At 36.1% G+C, this 17,769-nt stretch overlaps 4 protein-coding genes across 6 annotated transcripts; 1 reads left to right on the top strand and 3 right to left on the bottom strand.

Annotated features, from left to right (window-relative positions):
- Positions 1-2,416: 2,416 nt before the first annotated feature.
- On the top strand, positions 2,417-6,742 carry LOC137730857 (putative 1-deoxy-D-xylulose-5-phosphate synthase, chloroplastic). The gene is made up of 10 exons (XM_068469848.2): positions 2,417-2,950; positions 3,101-3,232; positions 3,326-3,490; positions 3,607-3,757; positions 4,227-4,498; positions 4,607-4,880; positions 5,119-5,426; positions 5,572-5,853; positions 5,950-6,234; positions 6,350-6,742. Exons 1-10 carry the CDS (start codon positions 2,825-2,827, stop codon positions 6,497-6,499), a joined length of 2,145 nt encoding a protein of 714 aa, XP_068325949.2. The 5' UTR covers positions 2,417-2,824; the 3' UTR covers positions 6,500-6,742.
- An 850-nt stretch (positions 6,743-7,592) lies between these two features.
- LOC148689956 (Heavy metal transport/detoxification superfamily protein) lies at positions 7,593-8,163 on the bottom strand. Its single transcript, XM_088687776.1, has 3 exons — positions 8,125-8,163; positions 7,948-8,029; positions 7,593-7,873 (listed from the first exon to the last, which is right to left on the bottom strand). Exons 1-3 carry the CDS (start codon positions 8,161-8,163, stop codon positions 7,605-7,607), a joined length of 390 nt encoding a protein of 129 aa, XP_088543902.1. The 3' UTR covers positions 7,593-7,604.
- Positions 8,164-9,290: 1,127 nt separating this feature from the next.
- Positions 9,291-14,281, bottom strand: LOC137732677 (peroxidase 24-like). 2 transcript variants are annotated; one of them, XM_088687775.1, is made up of 6 exons: positions 13,835-14,281; positions 13,406-13,598; positions 10,885-11,059; positions 10,414-10,605; positions 10,125-10,290; positions 9,291-9,952 (listed from the first exon to the last, which is right to left on the bottom strand). In XM_088687775.1, exons 3-6 carry the CDS (start codon positions 10,984-10,986, stop codon positions 9,549-9,551), a joined length of 864 nt encoding a protein of 287 aa, XP_088543901.1. In that variant the 5' UTR covers positions 10,987-11,059; positions 13,406-13,598; positions 13,835-14,281; the 3' UTR covers positions 9,291-9,548. The 2 variants fall into 2 exon arrangements, with proteins under 2 accessions (XP_088543901.1, XP_068328074.2); XM_068471973.2 differs by lacking the exons at positions 13,406-13,598; positions 13,835-14,281 and having other exon boundaries at positions 9,397-9,952; positions 10,885-11,140.
- A 1,150-nt stretch (positions 14,282-15,431) lies between these two features.
- Positions 15,432-17,724, bottom strand: LOC137732450 (uncharacterized). Of its 2 annotated transcripts, none has more exons than XM_068471758.2 (4): positions 17,567-17,724; positions 17,354-17,450; positions 16,257-16,405; positions 15,432-15,672 (listed from the first exon to the last, which is right to left on the bottom strand). In XM_068471758.2, the coding sequence occupies exons 2-3, from the start codon at positions 17,442-17,444 to the stop codon at positions 16,281-16,283; spliced, it is 216 nt and encodes a 71-aa protein (XP_068327859.1). In that variant the 5' UTR covers positions 17,445-17,450; positions 17,567-17,724; the 3' UTR covers positions 15,432-15,672; positions 16,257-16,280. The 2 variants fall into 2 exon arrangements, with proteins under 2 accessions (XP_068327859.1, XP_068327860.1); XM_068471759.2 differs by having other exon boundaries at positions 17,597-17,724.
- Positions 17,725-17,769: the final 45 nt, after the last annotated feature.

Here is a 17,769-nt window from a genome sequence, read left to right as displayed (position 1 = left end):
ATGTCAGTTGCATAATTTTTTAAAATAAAAATTAGTAATTGATTTAGGGTTTTAATACTCACGCCCATATTACTCCTAATTCATTTTCAATTCAAAACATTTCCAAAACAAGAAAAATAAAATTAGAATAAATTTGTACCCATTAATTTATATATGTACCCCATTCATATAATTTTTCAATTTTTTCTAATCTTAAATGTACACAATCTTAAATATACCAATTTGTTATATGTAAAATGTACTCTTTTTTAATATAAAAAGTAAGTAAAATGTACCCATTTTTTTATATAAAATTCATTCAATCTTTTTTCTAATCCATTTTTTAAACTTATATGGTACAATCTATTTCATTGATTTGATAATGTATTCATGTCAAATTTAATAGAAGAAATTTGGTAATGTTATTAAGCCTAATATCTTTCTTTTTTTGTGTTTTTGAAAAATGTACCTATGTTTTGGTACAATAATTTTTTGGTTAGTTTTGATGAACATACCATGTATATATACACACACACACACATATACAATATATTGGAGAGTATAACTTATCTTTAATATTTTTAATCCCATAAATTACGGATTTTATTTAAAATCTCATTAATATAAATAACTACAAATTTTATTTTTAATTTAAAAATATAGTAACATATATAGAAATACATTATTGCATTAATATCAGGGGGGCTTCGATAAAAAAACTGAAAACTTCAAAGGTTTCAATCGAAAAACATTGGTAGTTAGAAACCGTATCTAAAGTTCCATGTATTATAATTTATGGTTTCTTCAAGTATTTTGTCATAAGTTTCTTAACTCTTAAGGTTTTCATGAGCATGGAACAAAGATTGCAACACATCTTATCCATTCATTCATATTTTAATGCATGTTGAAGAAGCAGCCAAAGCAGCATTTCTGAATTCAAAAAACCTTACCTTATTATCCCCATCCAAATCCATTGCATGTAAAAGGGCATGTATGCAAAGTTGCAAACCCCTCCAATGCATTCAACAGAGACGTTCCTACCTTGAAATCCAATCTCTTCAGAAAATAATAGCTATTTATTTATTTTTATTATTATTTCCCTTTTGTTCCAATTTTCAAAATAATAACACAATAAATCCCAACTTTTTCAGTAAAGTTATTAGACAATTAACTAATTATCAAAACCAAATCCTAATTTGCTTGAGAATTAAGCAACCGACAAAGATTCTTGTCTATTAACTAATCAAGGTAAGAACTCATTGCAGAAATGCATGAAACAACTCTATTAGCACTGAGTTCAAATTTGACATCTTGTTGGGGGATGCCGTAGGTCCGAATTAGACATCTTCCGACATCCATGAGACCAAAATGCTAAGAAATAAACATTAGAGTAAGGTAAGAAAACGGGTGACAACGGTTCTGTTGTGATTATGTTGGTTTTAATTCCAAAAAAAAAGAAAAAAAAAAAAGAAGGCGGCTCTGTCGTTAATTGCAAAGAAAAAGAAAATGTGTCTATTTCGTTATTCGTTTGTAGTTAAAAGAAAAGGGTAGGTTTGTCCTAATTCGTTTGGTTTTAAGTTTTAACCGCATAAACAAGGAAAAGGCGGCTTTATTGTGATCCATTTAGTTTTAACAGCATAAATCAAGGAAAATGCGGTTCTGTAGTAACCCGTTTAGTTTTAACCACATAAATCAAGAAAAAGGCAGCTCTGTCATGACCCGTTTAGTTTCAACTGCTTAAATCAAGGAAAAGACGGCTCTGTCGTGATCCGTTTAGTTTTAACTGTATAATCAAGGAAAAGATGGCTCTTTCATGATCTGTTTAGTTTTAACCGCATAAATTAAGGAAAAGACGGCTCTGTCATGATCCATTTAGTTTTAAAGGAAATGACGACTCTATCGTGATCCAATTAGTTTAGTTTTAACCGTATAAATCAAGAAAAAGACAGCTTTGTTGTGATCATTTGGTTTTAACCATAAAAGTCAATGAAAAGACGACTCTGTCGTGATCCTATTAGTTTTTAACAGAACAACTTAAGGAAAATACGGCTTTAGTGTAATCCCCTTGGTTTTAACCACGATGAAAAGAATACGCAATTGTGTCGTCATTTGATTGATTTTAATTGCGAAAACCCAAAAAAAAAAAAAAAGTGATTCTGTCGTTTAGTTTTAACCGCGTAAGAAAGATAAATTGTGTAAATAATGCTAATATAATAATTGCCTTCAACTATTTTGGCATTGACAAATACAGCATCAACATCATTTCGTTTCACTTCATTTTCAGTACATGCATTTTTGCATTGGTGGATAGTGGATCTCCGACACAATACAATGCCAGACTTGTTAACTAATTAAAATTGCTGATGTGGCAAATCCTGGTCTAGACACGTCAGTCACTCCACACAATTTGAAAAATGTTTTGGTGTATTTGCTTGTTGGATTCATAGCTATCATCCACTCTATCCTCTTGTGATTTCTGATGACGTGGCCCAATGAATGCACATGCAAAACAATCACCCAGAAACACACTGCTGCTAAAAACACAGCTATGGAATGGGAGTAATCACATATACAAAGTCACCATTTTTGGTCTTTCAAAAAAGGCTCTTAATTTCCAATACACTGCTCATCCACTCATTCTCTCTCTCTCTCTCTCTCCATCCCTCCCTTATTTTATTCAGTAACTCCCACCGACACTATCACCATTTCAGTGGGGAAAACTCTGAGCCTCCCAGAGACCTTAGTTTCTTGATACCCTTCTCTGGGTTCCTCTCCATTTCAACTCTGATTGCAAATTTGAAGCTCTTGAGATCCATTTCTTCTTCTTCTTCTTCTTGTATATGCAATGGCTCTCTGCGCATTCTCATTTCCTGCACATATCAGCAAACCAGTAGCATCTGCAGATGCTCAGAAATCCCACTTCTCTGTGGGAACACCTCTTCCATGCCCATCTCAGCAGAAGCTCAATAAGGTCAGAAAAGTTTGCATCTTTCTTGTGAATTTCACAAAGGGCACCCACTGCATGGATGATTTGAGTTTTGGAGAAATGGGTTTTGTTCGAAATGTCAATTTTATAATTCAGAACAAAAATTTAGTTGTTTTTTGTTGTCATTCGGAGCAGGTGATGAGAAAACGGCCAAGTGGGATTTGTGCATCACTGTCAGAGAGAGGGGAGTATCACTCACAGAGACCTCCCACTCCTCTCTTGGACACCATCAACTATCCAATTCACATGAAAAATCTTTCTGTCAAGGTATATAATTTTTTTTTTTTTAAATTTTAAATTTTTGATATATTTGCATTGGTTTTAATTGATCTTGCTTGTGCTAATTAATTGTTAATTCAGGAGCTTCAACAACTAGCAGATGAGCTGAGGTCTGATGTGATCTTCAATGTTTCAAAAACTGGAGGCCACCTCGGTTCAAGCCTTGGTGTTGTGGAGCTCACTGTGGCTCTTCACTATGTCTTCAATGCTCCTCAGGACAGAATCTTGTGGGATGTTGGCCATCAGGTTTCTCACCTTCTTTCTTTGGTTGCTCTCCTTTTCTGATATCGAAAAAGCAGTGATTCAATAACTTCAAATTTTTCCGTGTTTTGATTGCAAATTGTGAGTTTTGTTTTGTGTAGTCTTACCCACACAAAATCTTGACTGGGAGGAGAGAAAAGATGCACACCATGAGACAGACAAATGGATTAGCCGGCTTCACTAAGCGCTCTGAGAGCGAATACGATTGCTTTGGCACTGGTCACAGTTCTACCACTATCTCTGCAGGCTTGGGTAATTTCCTCTTCTGATAAATGTTGAGAACTCAAGTGTATTGAACTTATAAGTGTTCCTTTGTGGTTAGGAATTGAATTTAAGATTAGAATATTAACTGATGATCCGAGGTAAAAGGTTTCCGTTTAACAGTCGGGATCAAAACATGAACGTCCCTTAGGAAGTTGCACACAATTGTAATTATAAGATAGTTTATCGTATTGTAGATTAAAAACCTATTTTTTAACAATATTTCTATAATTCTAAGTGAAGAAAATCTGATTCCTTTTACTAAACTCTCGTGTAACTAGTTACGATTTGATATACTTGCATCATGCATCTAATGTTACGGAAAAATGTTATATTTATCCTCACGCCAGTTTTTTTTCTTCTATTTAGTTTCTACAATTTCAATCCCAATTACATTTTTCGATTTTAAAGGTCAAATCCTCATTTTGGTTTATAATCTAGGATGTTAATGAAAATGCAGGGATGGCAGTAGGCAGGGATCTAAAGGGAGGAAACAATCATGTAGTTGCTGTAATAGGTGATGGTGCCATGACAGCAGGGCAAGCGTATGAAGCCATGAACAATGCGGGGTACCTCGATTCTGACATGATTATTATTCTTAATGACAATAAACAGGTTTCTTTACCTACCGCTAGTCTTGACGGACCCATCCCGCCGGTAGGAGCTTTGAGTAGTGCTCTCAGTAGGTTGCAATCAAACAGGCCGCTCAGAGAATTAAGAGAGGTCGCCAAAGTAAGTAATAATTAAGTCCGAACATAATTCAGCATACAGAAAACACTTGCATTTCCAAAAATGTGGAGATTCTGATTATGGTTCAACTTTGATTTGCGATTGTTGCAGGGAGTTACTAAACAAATTGGTGGCCCTGTGCATAATCTGGCAGCGAAAGTTGACGAGTATGCTCGAGGAATGATCAGTGGTACTGGTTCATCACTATTTGAAGAGCTTGGACTATATTATATAGGTCCGGTTGATGGTCACAACCTAGATGATCTTATTTCCATTCTCAAAGAGGTTAAAATTACCAAAACAACGGGTCCTGTCCTGATCCACCTTATCACTGAGAAAGGCAGGGGATATCCGTATGCAGAAAAAGCGGCAGACAAGTACCATGGTATATACATTTCTTTCCGAAGAGACAAATAAGCAACAAGTGCATTATTATTTATTGAATTGGTTCTGAAATTAAATCCATTATTGTACGTAAACAATTTATTCGCTGATGATTCTTTAAAAGGAAAACTGAACGTCTTTAATGCCGTTAAAAGATCTCATTCATGTGGTCTGCATGTGCGTAATCTAGATATAGTCAATGAAATGCGAATAAAGTAGTTTTTCGTTTGCTACTGCAGGAGTGGCCAAATTTGATCCGGCAACTGGAAAGCAATTCAAAGCAAGTGCTAGTACACAATCTTACACAACATACTTTGCAGAGGCTTTGATTGCAGAAGCTGAAGCGGACAAAGATATTGTTGCTATCCATGCTGCAATGGGAGGTGGAACAGGGATGAATCTCTTCCTCCGCCGGTTTCCAACAAGATGCTTTGATGTTGGAATAGCAGAACAGCATGCGGTTACTTTTGCTGCTGGTTTGGCCTGTGAAGGCCTAAAACCTTTCTGTGCAATTTATTCATCTTTCTTGCAGAGAGCTTATGACCAGGCAAGCTAATAGCTTCTTTCATCTTTAACTTCATCCATCATTGTTATCTTCTTTCAAAAACTGATATGGTGCTACTCTTAGATGGTCAGAATATTACTGAAAGAGTATATAAACTCAAATATTGGCTTCCATGTTTGAGCCTCAGGTAGTACATGACGTAGATTTGCAAAAGCTTCCGGTTAGATTTGCTATGGACAGAGCTGGGCTGGTCGGAGCTGATGGTCCTACGCATTCCGGGTCTTTTGATGTCACTTTCATGGCATGCCTTCCTAACATGGTGGTGATGGCCCCTTCTGATGAGGCAGAGCTTTTCGATATGGTAGCCACTGCTGCTGCCATAGATGACCGACCAAGTTGTTTCCGATACCCAAGAGGAAATGGGGTTGGTGTTGAGCTGCCACTAGGGAATAAAGGCACTCCTCTCGAGGTGACTTTCAGCAGTATCTACTACTGTATATCTATCTATAGTAACCATAAATTTCAATAATTACAAGATGATTGAACGTTGGCAATTTGCCTACAGGTAGGAAAAGGAAGAATATTGATCGAAGGGGAAAGAGTTGCACTTTTGGGTTATGGAGCAGCAGTACAGAGCTGTTTGGCTGCCTCCTCTTTGGTGGAATCCCATGGTTTTCGCCTTACAGTTGCTGATGCACGATTTTGCAAACCACTGGACCGAGCTCTCATTCGCAGCCTTGCGAAGTCACATGAGTTTCTGATAACTGTGGAAGAAGGATCCATCGGAGGGTTTGGTTCTCACGTTGCTCATTTCCTGGCCCTTGATGGCCTTCTTGATGGAAAACTCAAGGTACGCATTTGATTTTTGTTACGATATTCTACGTATGATGTTTCGATGACTCTTGCATAAACATTATACTCCTCAAATTCCTTAAAAACTCACATTGATGCTCAATATCTTGTAGTGGAGACCGATTGTTCTTCCTGACCGGTACATTGACCACGGTTCCCCTGCTGATCAATTGGCTGAGGCCGGACTCACCCCTTCTCACATTGCAGCAACCGTATTCAATATGCTTGGACAAACAAGAGAGGCCCTGGAGATAATGTCATGAAGACAGAAATTTACAAAGCAGCGCCATTTTTTCGCTGTATACAAAACCGAAACTGTGACGCTCTCTATTTCCATCTGTATAAAAAAGTCCCATATTTGAGCAAGGTGTTGCATTAGGTAGCTGAAGGAAACCTAAACAATCCAGTTCATCAATTAGGAGCTCCAACTAGTTGAGGCACCTGAGATTGTAACATGGCCTACAAATGCAACTGATTTGTGACAAGAAGAAAACTCTTTTCAAGTCTTTTGCATGGTGTCTTTTGGGTTTTTAACTTAGTTGCTTAACCCATCCCATCCAAGTTTGGTTTCAACGTCACAATAGCGTTCTGATTCAATAATGCATAGTTGTAGAAAGAATTTTAATAATGCATTGTTAAGGGCTTGTTGACATGTTTTAGCAGAGAGAGCAATTGGGGTTGTGGCGTTTCTGGGAGGATTTGGCCAAGAGAACATTCCATATATGTGTAGGCAGGAAATTAGTTAGTGGTGATTGATTCGAAATCACATTATACAAAGTATATGTCATGAAATGTCATGTCATCTCTTCCTAAAGAAAAACAACCAACAACAATTGGATGGTGCACATAAAAATATTCCCAAGTGATAAACCCACATCTCTCAATCCTCCAATCATATCTCATGAATGTCAAATCTCCAAAACCTTCCCTTAAATTGAAAAGTTAGGCCACTTTGCCCTATTGATCATGAAATAAAATATACAAAACAAATATATACTTAATTAGTTCCCCAATTACTTAAAGAATCAAGCTATAGAAAGAAAAAGAAAATTCCTCACCAATTATGAAATGACAGTCGATGAAATAACAGTTGAATTAAAAGATTCTTTTTCTTCTTCAAAATCGTTTTTTAAGTGTTTTTAACTGTAAAATTGAGTCTCGAATTGATTATTTGGGAAGAACCCAAAATACACCAAGATGAACAATATTGCATTAAATTCACCTATAATTAATATGAAACAAATAAATTGATTTGTGTACTAAATACCCAAAAAAAAAAAAAAAAATTGTAGTTGTGAAACCCGTAACCATTTACGTGAAAGAATTTCACTCTCTTTAAACACAAACTTTGTTACTCCCTCGTCCCTACTACATTATGCAACAAGCATTTGGATTCTCATCACTGAACATGAAAAGAATTTCACTCTCTTTACAGCAATCAAAAAATGGTGGATAAACATTTGGTTTTGTCAGATTTCCCTCACCGGACGCATCTTTTGTATTTTCTTCCTTGTCAACCACAATCTCCACTTTTTTGCCCGTCTTTTTCCTCAGTTTCTTCAACACCTTTTGCGGGTCGATTTTCCCAGTCACCACAACTTTGTGTTTCCTCATTTCTATCGTAAATTTCTCCACCCCTAATAATTAAATTAACCCAAAAACTAAATTAGAATTAAAACTAAATTAAGATAAAACTGTGAAAGAAGTTAACCTTTGAGTTTGCGAAGGGTTTTGACGACGGTTCTTTCGCATGCATTACAGTGCATTGAGATCTTGAATTGTATTGATACAACCTATGGATGAACGAAAATGAAATTTAGTTATGTAATTTTGAGTCCGTCATTTTTTATGATAAAAGGTAAATGTGGATTAAAACGTGGAATCTTACTTTGAGTTCCTGGTCATTTTTCTTCTTACTCTTTCCCATTGACACTGTTGAGTGTTGACGACGAGAAGGCAAAACATGCAAATTAACCATGCAGGGATGGAAGTTGAAGAGACAAAAAGGCGGTTCGGTAAATATTTGCATGTGTTTGGTAAGAGCGGTTATTAAATCGAGTAGTCAAATTACGGACATGCCCCTTTCCTTGGTCGGAAAACGAATTAACAGTTTGTCAGTTTTTTTTTTTTTTTTTTTTTTGTCCCCTTTTTTTTTCCCCGCGATTTTCTGAAAGATGTTCCAACGTTTCCAACTGCTGAGTTTCTCTTTTGCCACTTCAACACATCAATCTTACCCAACTTAGTTTATGCAATTGACTTTTTTTTTGGTGAACAAAATGTTTAGGGTTACTCTTATCACCAACATTAGACTATGTTGATAATGAGTCCTACATTAATGAAGGGAGGAGGGACCTTGCATGAGCTTACATGAGGGTGGCTACTCCCTATATTGCCAATTGGTTTTATGATGAAACCTCAACTTTCTTCATGGTATTAGAGTAGGTTGTCCCACGTGTGAAGCCAAACGGCTATATGTGCTCCACGTCACCCCGTTGTGTTGTCCACCTGTTAGGTTTGAAAATTTGTCACATGTGAGGGGGCGTGTTGAGAATGAGTCCCACATTTATGGGAGAAGGGACCTTGCATGGACTTATAAGAGGTTGAGCTACTCCCCATATTACTAATTGGTTTTATGGTGGAATCTCAACTTTTTCAGATTATACTCATAACATCGATTCAGAAGGACTTATGCGTAACGCTTAATTGACAGCTTTTACCAGTATGGATTTACGCAGGAATTTACAAATCTCACACCAATATTTAGGATCACTAGCAGTGAGACTCGAACCTTAGTGGGACGATACATAAGACAGGAACCTTAATTACCAACTGGGTCAACCTCTCGTTGGCTTTAAGCACTTGACTTTAAGAATGTAAGTTAACATACTATTTACCAAACTTTTTTTGTTTCAACAACTGTCGTACATGAGATTTTGACTCAATGATAACAAAGTTGAGACTAGATGCTACTAAATTAAGAGTTAGTTGATAATGAATATATGGCCCATCGAGATCATAACAATTTAAAAAATAAAAATAAAAGAGAGTTGTAAGTGATGAATTGTTTTAGTGAATAATTCATTCATCTTCAACCCATTACATTCTGAATTCAAATCTTCTTTTGCTCATAATTTAAAAGAATTTAATATAAATTATCCTATTGACAAAAACAAAAAATCAGTCATTTCATAAAAGATTCGCAGTACAGCGTTTGGATGTTGCAACCAAAGCCCTGCTTATTTATTGATTCCATTGGAAAATATATAAAAAAATTACAGCAACTATGACATTACAGAAACTGGAATTTAATACTTAATTAGCATTAACAACCCTGCAATTCTTTCTAATCTCTCCACCGTCCTGCTCTCGTGTTTTGATTCCAATGGCACCCATTTTCTTCATTGAATTCCCAAAGTAGGTCATGAAAACATGGAACCTCTCCAAACGTCTAACAATCCAAGCCGAACGCCGGTCAGTGAGTAGGGCAGCATCTGATGTCAAGAGGCCCTTGTTTTGCCTCAACCCCGCAAAGTAATGACTGTCAAAGGAAACTGAGCTGTTGGCGTCCAGCGCCACCGCGACGGCCGGAGTGGTGCATTGTGTTCTCAAAAACTCTGCGTATTCTGGATCAAGTGTAGGGTCTATGTCACCTTTTCCGGTTACGTTCAGTCTCCTTTGAAATACAGAGCAATGTGCCACTCCAATTGTATGTGCCCCTACACATTGAAAAATGTTCTTTTATTAGACGGTCAATAATTTAATCAATTGAAGTAAACCATTGATTAGATAAAGTGATTATTTGAACGTGTAATTCAAATTGATAGTCTAAAGACGTAATATGACATGATCGTTTAATTATCGACCGGGAAGAGAAAACTTGATACATACCTGATAATGCCACAAGATCTATGACGTTCAGCCCCAAACCAATAAAGTGCTGGTAGAGTGTGGTGAAGTTTGCACCTGCGGAGGGTAAGTTTGCTGAAGCCTCTGACGAAAGGGAGACTTTTCCATCTTTTCTCCCGGTTAAAACCTGCCACATCGGCCTTCCAAACTGTCCAATGATCGATAATAATTAAATATCACAAACAAATTTAATATATATATCAATGATTTTATTTGATATAATAATAATATATATAGGAATGATTTGAGTGTATATATATATGGCACGTACTTGATAAGAGACAGCATCTCGGGCTGCCAAGGCAACAATATCAGCACATGAGACGATGCCGGGACACTCTTCCTCTAATCTGGCTTTAATTTCATCAATAACCTCATAACCTCTAATATTCCTGTTTTGTATTGCTTCCTTCTCCGCCGTGTTGTCGCTGGTTGAATCTAGCAATAGTGATGCATCACATCCCTACAGCAAGACACACACACACACATTAGAATATATAAACGTTGTACAGGTGATGAGGCTTTGATAACAAGAAAAAAGGCCGGTAGACGCTCTGAGTATTCAACCCAAAATCAATTTTAGGATATTAGGAAACATACTCTTAACGATGCATAACGTGTGATCGTGTATGTGTGCACATACATATAATAAGGTAATTAAGGTGTATCTTAAAGGTTTTGCTACATGATCCATGCATGTGGTGATAAACTGAAATGGGAAGGAATTGGTGCTCATACGTACCCTAACAAAACAGTCATGGTAGTGCATCCTTAGAAGCTTTGCTGCCATGGTAGGATTTTCTGCAACCTTGCTCCATGTGATATTCTTCACTATTCTTCCCATTTCAGGGCAACTCTTGTGATAGAACACCGGACTCAGCCCACCGCGACCACGACCGCGGCCGCCATTACAAACGCTAACAACGTCAACGAGCACAATAAGAGAAATTAACACCACATTTATGCTAGGCCTCATGATCAAAGATATTTATCCAAAAACCCAACTTTTGAGTATGAGTTTGTTTTCTGAACACGTAATATGAAATGCACCAGGACTCTAGGAGTATATATAGCCTTGGAAAACCTAGTTTCGAAGTAGCTATTCTGGTTTCCTTGAGCTATAAATTAATCAATTAAATACTTTTTAAGTGATCTCGATTATCAATTGTATAACATTCGATGTTCTTCATGATACATTTTGCTATGTAATTGAAGTATATGATTCGTTTGGTCAACTACTTGTTTAATTGCAACGTACATGTAGCTGCTAGCTAATCATCGCTCGTTATTCGTTGAATAATGGCCGCTATTGACCAAATGAAAAACAAAAAGAAGAACAATAGCTTGGGGAAAGAACGTAGACGTTACTTTACATACTAGGATTTAGGGCTAGAGTGCTAGCAATCTTCCTCTTTTTTTTTTTTTTTTTTTTTTTTTTTTTCGTTCTAACTTTCTCATTCTTTTTTTTTTTTTTTCAATTTGCAATGTAACTGAATGATTCAAACAATTTATTTTCTAAGTCGTCCTTCAAAGATCAAGTCTTGCTAAAAATCAACCAAATCTAAACCCGTTCAGTCATATGACGGTTGTCCAATTAATAATAATCTAAATTACATATTAATAAATAAAATAGAAAAGTTCATTTTAATTCTTAAAAAGATGAGTGTTAGACTATAACCTTGTGTAAGATTAAAATCCAATTTTAGTCCCTAGTACATTTAATCATCTCATTTATTAGTTATATTTTGATGTTTTATTTATCTTTTTATTTTTATTTTAATGTATTAATTACATTTAAATTTAATTTTTATTTCATTTATCATAATATATTTTAATGTCTACATTTAGGCAACTAATTTTTTTTTTATAATATATATTCCAATAATAATTTTGTATGCTTCATTTAGGTACTTTAACACATTTGAATATTTCAGTATATTCATCGATACAAACATATAGGTACATTAATTCAATATAATGCATTTCGGTATGTATATTTTGGTACACACATTTGAGTATTGATTTATAGGTACATTAATTCAATATACTATATTTCGGTACATACATTTTGGTACATACAATGCGAGCAAATGTCTGGAAGCTGATAGAAATTCAATGTTTGATGGTAGCTAAGGTATATACTTTCTGTTAATATAATGCATCATTTTGCACGTCCCAGGATCAATTATCTAAGTTGTCTGCTGTTGTTTTTTCCTTAAGAAACATGACAAATATGTAATGGCTGGCAATATATAGAGTTTCAATCTGGCAATGTATGTGTGTGTGTGTGTGTGTGTGTGAAGCTTTACGGGCATAAAGCACACATGACCATTAAAAAAAAGTCAGAACAGCTCGTTTTCTAGCCATGTACGTACGTCTGTTGGTGGACTTTGATCACAAATGCTAGTTAAAATCTCTTTCATTCAAAGCATAATATATCATATATGTGCTGTTCGATTTGGTGATAGCTTCAAATCAAAGATTCGTTTTGGATATTCTTGATTAACCACATATTAATCTCGCCACGTCGATCTTTATGCTCTTGTAGAACTGGAGTCCCATAATCCGATAATATTCATAACATTTAAATTAATGTTAATGATAATGTTAATCAACTTTTTAGTTTATATCTCAAGAAACCATCATTAAAGTCATGCTGAAACACCTTGAAGAGAAAGCTAAGCCACTGAAGTGAAGATGAATACACATAAATATTACTTTGTGACAAGATTTTGCTATGGTTAGTCGTTACACAAAGTGTAAATGGATGTTAATTAGTATGTAACCACACATGCTTAAGCGATTAACCGTAACATAACTCTGCTTGAACTAAGAAGCATATATTATCACAAATGCATTACCTAGCAACAAAAATAGAGCCCTGAGTGTCATGTGTAACCTCTAGCCATAAATCGCTCTAAAAGCGCTCGAAGGCCTAATGTGAGGTATTTTTGGAATTTGTTTACATGTTACTATTTCAGTCCATTTTTGACCTAAAGCCTTTTCGCCATCCCATCTGTTATATTAGTTACTAAACCTTATTATTTGTGTACAACTGTAAAGGTTTTCGGATTATTTATATTAGAGAAGTTTGTTTTTATTTTTATTTTTACTTTTATTCTTGCTCCAGACCTGACCGCAAATCTGGGGCGTGACACCTAAACCTGAAAACAATTTGTATATGCATGTAACTTTTAATATCAATACTACTTAATCAAATGCAAAATTTTATCATTTCCAGTATTAATCTTTCTCGCACATACCTTATTTGGGCGATAGGACAGCAAGAATCAAGACTCTCACTCTAACCACCACATAATATACACATCGATCTTTGTCTCTTTTCTCCCCTTTCTGATAAAACAATATTAGTGGGGTAATTTGAGCCAAGTCACACAATGAGCTATAGTTATAATGAGGTATCGAACTCGCCACTTATGAGAGTTGAATCTGAACCTCTTATGTACAAATGAAGAAAAATACCATTACACCGTATTACTACCGACAAACATTAACACAACTCTAGCTATGGCATGCATCAAAATAAGTGGTATATATACACGTACGATGACATTTTCTCTATCTATAAAACAACACTTAAATTAGGTTTATAATAAATCCTAATAAGAAGGAAAGTAGACGAGATGAAGATTTCAAAAGGACTTTAAAATTCATAATTAATTCATGGGTACCCTGCTGCAATGCAATTCTCCCAAAAGAGGCTATCCTCCATTTCATCCATGTTGCTAAGTACACCAACCAGCTTTGATTCCACTTCTTCTTCCTCATATCCAGAGGCTGCTCCTTCTGAGTACTGCAGCCACACCTTGCTATGACACCAACTCCGCGCCCGACGCTGATCTTCTACACGATCCTTAGAGTAATTATGATCACAAGCACCAAATGTATGAGAGCTACATGATTCTGCGTCCTCATCTTCAAGTAGTACTAGTGCTGCTTTAGTAGTGTGATGGTCTGCTGCCTCTGAATCTGCAGTGCCTTCAAATAAAAAGAAACAAGAAACATCAACAAAATTACCCTCCTTGCAAGCCATAATCTTCACCACTACTATTTCATCGAGTTAATAAGCTTTGTGATGGTTTTAATTAGGTGGGTTTTGATCTTGACAGTTCGTTTATAACATTGTTTTTTATAGCTAGGGCTGTGGTTTAAAACCTTCCTTTTTGTTGATGCAATAGTGACAAAGCGCACTCTTCACTCCTGTTTGGTCAAAATGTGGTAGGTTAATTCTTGCTTGACATTCCAATTTGGTGGTGGGTTTTATGTCATCCATCCACTCCATCTTTCAAAGTATCTTGCTATTCATCTTCCACACAAGAATGCTAGACAGTGCGAATTTCATGTCGGGAAGATATGCCTTATACGCGTTACAATGTAATGAATGGCTTCACGATTAATTATATCGAGGAGGAATGGAAGAATTTCACATTAAAAGTTTGATAAGCTATAACATCTTCAATAACTAATTATATTGATGGCTTTTGTGCTAGAACCTCACGCACGTTGTGGTAATATGTGGTAATATGCAAGTCAAGAAAAATATCGATGTTGATTAGTAATGAGTTGATCTGTCTTGCAGGTGCAAGTACGATCCACTGCTAGGGTAACACCAGTATAAAGTCTCTAAATTGGTTAACCAACACGAGTAAAAGCACTAATAGAGGAAGGGAATGAAGCACTCGTGTACTTGATTATCATTCTAAAGTGGGTTTTGATAATCCCAAAGTTCGATGGTTCATTTTGTGATTAGAACCGACTCCTCAAATGCTAATCTTCATTAGCACAAAAGCAATACTGTAATTATTGAAAGCGCACAAGCAAAGCAAGGATACTTGAAATCTTGAACTCACCCCTTTCACCAACCTTTAATGGGGGTTTTACCGACAAGTATCCAGTGTTTCAAATTTGTGATTGTTGAAATTATTTTTTTTAGCTGAGGATGTGTTGTTGCTTGCATCCCCAAGAGATCATGTGTGGATTCAAATCCCTTGACCCCCAAAGGGAATGTTAGACAGTTTTAGCCACTTGCCTTTCTAATTCAATGCTTCAGAATTAAATCACGCGAGGAGAGAGACAGACTGGTATGATACAACCGGAACAAAAGGGACAAGTTTTGGTGCACTAGAACACCCTGAATTTTCTATTTGCAATTCAAAGATGTAGTAATAATATAGTCCCCGATTTCTGTAATGGGATGCTTGATGCATAGGCAGCAAGGTTTTAGTTTGTAGCCATGGTGCATAAAGAGCGAAGAGACTGAGGCAAGAGTAACATAAATTTTTCGCAAACTATAGATGCGTACTGGAAGAACCAACCAAAATGGCTACATACATTCAAAAACTGTTGATCATGTTCCCCAGGACAAGAACGATACGTTACATAAATAAGAGGAATGAAATAATTTTCGGGATAATCAAGGTCACCTCTCACGTTGTTCAACTAGAAGAAACGATGTCATCTTTTACAATATTTCTCAGATTGATCTCCTGCTAATATTGTTATCTTCTTCCTGCAGAGCCACACAAAAAACTGTTTAGTGTTTAATAAACCGAACTTGTTTACAAAGAAAATCTTCAGCAGTTACAACGTCTAACTAGCAAGTAAACCGTAGGTGCAGTTTTGAGAGTTAACATTCTCGTAAATCAGATGTTTTACCATGATAATGAATATATTCAGTTACATGATACTTTCGACGCTTAGTTCAAGCTGAGTCAATAAACAGAATCTAATACTATCAGCTATCATTAAAATTTTGTAAACACATATGTTAGTCAAAATCAATCGATCACGGAAAGAAATGGCCGAGTTCATAAATAATATCTGTGTTATGTAACTCTAATGGATATTTGAAACAAAACAAGGCAGATAACACCCCCGATAAAAATGGCTTAGAATCGTGACCCCCAGCCAGAAGTTGCGAGGGAATAGGAAATAAAGAAAACAAGATAGTGAATTAGAGTCTGCTAGCAACTGTGAATGTCGAATTGTATAAGGGCTAAAAAAATATCAGTTCTTGAAGTCGTAAATTCTACCAAGCAATTGGATAGTAATGTGCCGATCTCTAGATCCCAACTATGATGTGGTCAAACAAACCTTGTGAACATGCAGCCATCCAACTTAGGATTCCTTGCTTGCTTCTGCATCACGATTTCTCCAAGGATTGAGAGCTTCCCTGATAGCTTGGGCCTCCGGTGAATTTTCATAAGCCCTTTTCTCTGACTCCAGAACAGTTACTTTGTCATCTGCATGTATGAAAAGAGGACAGTTAAGAATTACATTATGCAAGAACAAAATATAGTCATAAGAGAGAACGCAACAGGCGCCCTTTCAGATAATGTGGTACAGAACAATTCAACTCGATTATACCAAACAGAAAAAGGAATCTATTTTGTAGAACAACGAAACCAAATGTTATCGGAAATGACAATAAAATTACAAAAAGTGGACAAGAAGACCACAAGTAAAAACAGAAAGCACACAGCAAATCAGCAAACTAAATCCCCTAAAATTGAAACAGTTATGAGAAGAGAAACTCCATTAAGCTAACTAATTGCAGATTTACAATCAAGCAAAAGAGCAGTTTTAGAAACAATATTAACATGCGAAGGCAACTAGTCTCTTGTAAAGAGGGGACGATACAGAGTGGAGGCTTTTTGCAGAAAACAAAAAAATGCTAAGAGTAGTGGAGAGCCGAGGTTAGAGGGCGATGGGAGCAAAGGAAAAACTTAGATGGCCCAACCATAGTCAAACTCAAAGGGCACCCCAATGACGGCTCAAATGCGGAGCAAGACAAATCAAAAGAAATATTTAGTTGATCAAACTCCAAATCTTTCAATCCCAGAAACCATTTGGGATTAACCAGCACAACTGGTAATTGGTTACATTGCACACAAATTCCAATTGAAATGGTTCTAAATTCAATAAAATCCATATGAATGTGAAACCTCATCTAAGTTGAGTTCAACCAAAACAAATGATATTTCTGTCTAATCCCTTTTCACAATTTCCCTACTGCAACTCTGATATTTGGTTTCACAAACTACAATTTAATTTACAAAAAACAAAAATTACAGGAACAATTTATGAACAATTATTGCAATATTGCTCCATTAATTATGTCATAAAATGAAACAACAGGTACATAATCAAAAGAAAGAAAAGGGTAATGATGAAATGGAGAGTTCTCACACAGAAGCCGGTCTTGATCATGAAAAACTCCATGGAGGCTCCAATCAGAGCCGACCCGAATGCGATCTTCAAATACCAATCCAGAAACTTCATTTTCCACTACACATAAAGAAAAATCAAAACTTCAATTTCAGCAACTGTATATGTGTGTGTGTGTGTGTGTGTGTGTGTGTGTGTGTATTATGATCAGGACATGCTTTCGCTTAAAGAATTACAAGGTAAGAACGAGAGCTCGAGATTTATATGGCTGAAGTCTGAACAGTAGACGGAGCTCTGGGAGGCTGAGACTCTCCGACCGCGAGAGTGACGAGTTTCTCCGTCTTTTCGAGTTTGGACTGGATAACTTCGGAGATGGGCCTGCGTTTTGGGCTCCAGGTTTTTATGTCTAACGAAATCCCCACCAATATTTTCTTTTGTG

This window comes from Pyrus communis, chromosome 16 (assembly GCF_041283825.1).
Source record: "Pyrus communis isolate YQ-2024b chromosome 16, ASM4128382v1, whole genome shotgun sequence".
In the NCBI taxonomy this organism is placed as follows: Eukaryota; Viridiplantae; Streptophyta; class Magnoliopsida; order Rosales; family Rosaceae; genus Pyrus; species Pyrus communis.
This window is presented reverse-complemented; position numbering and strand designations above follow the sequence as displayed.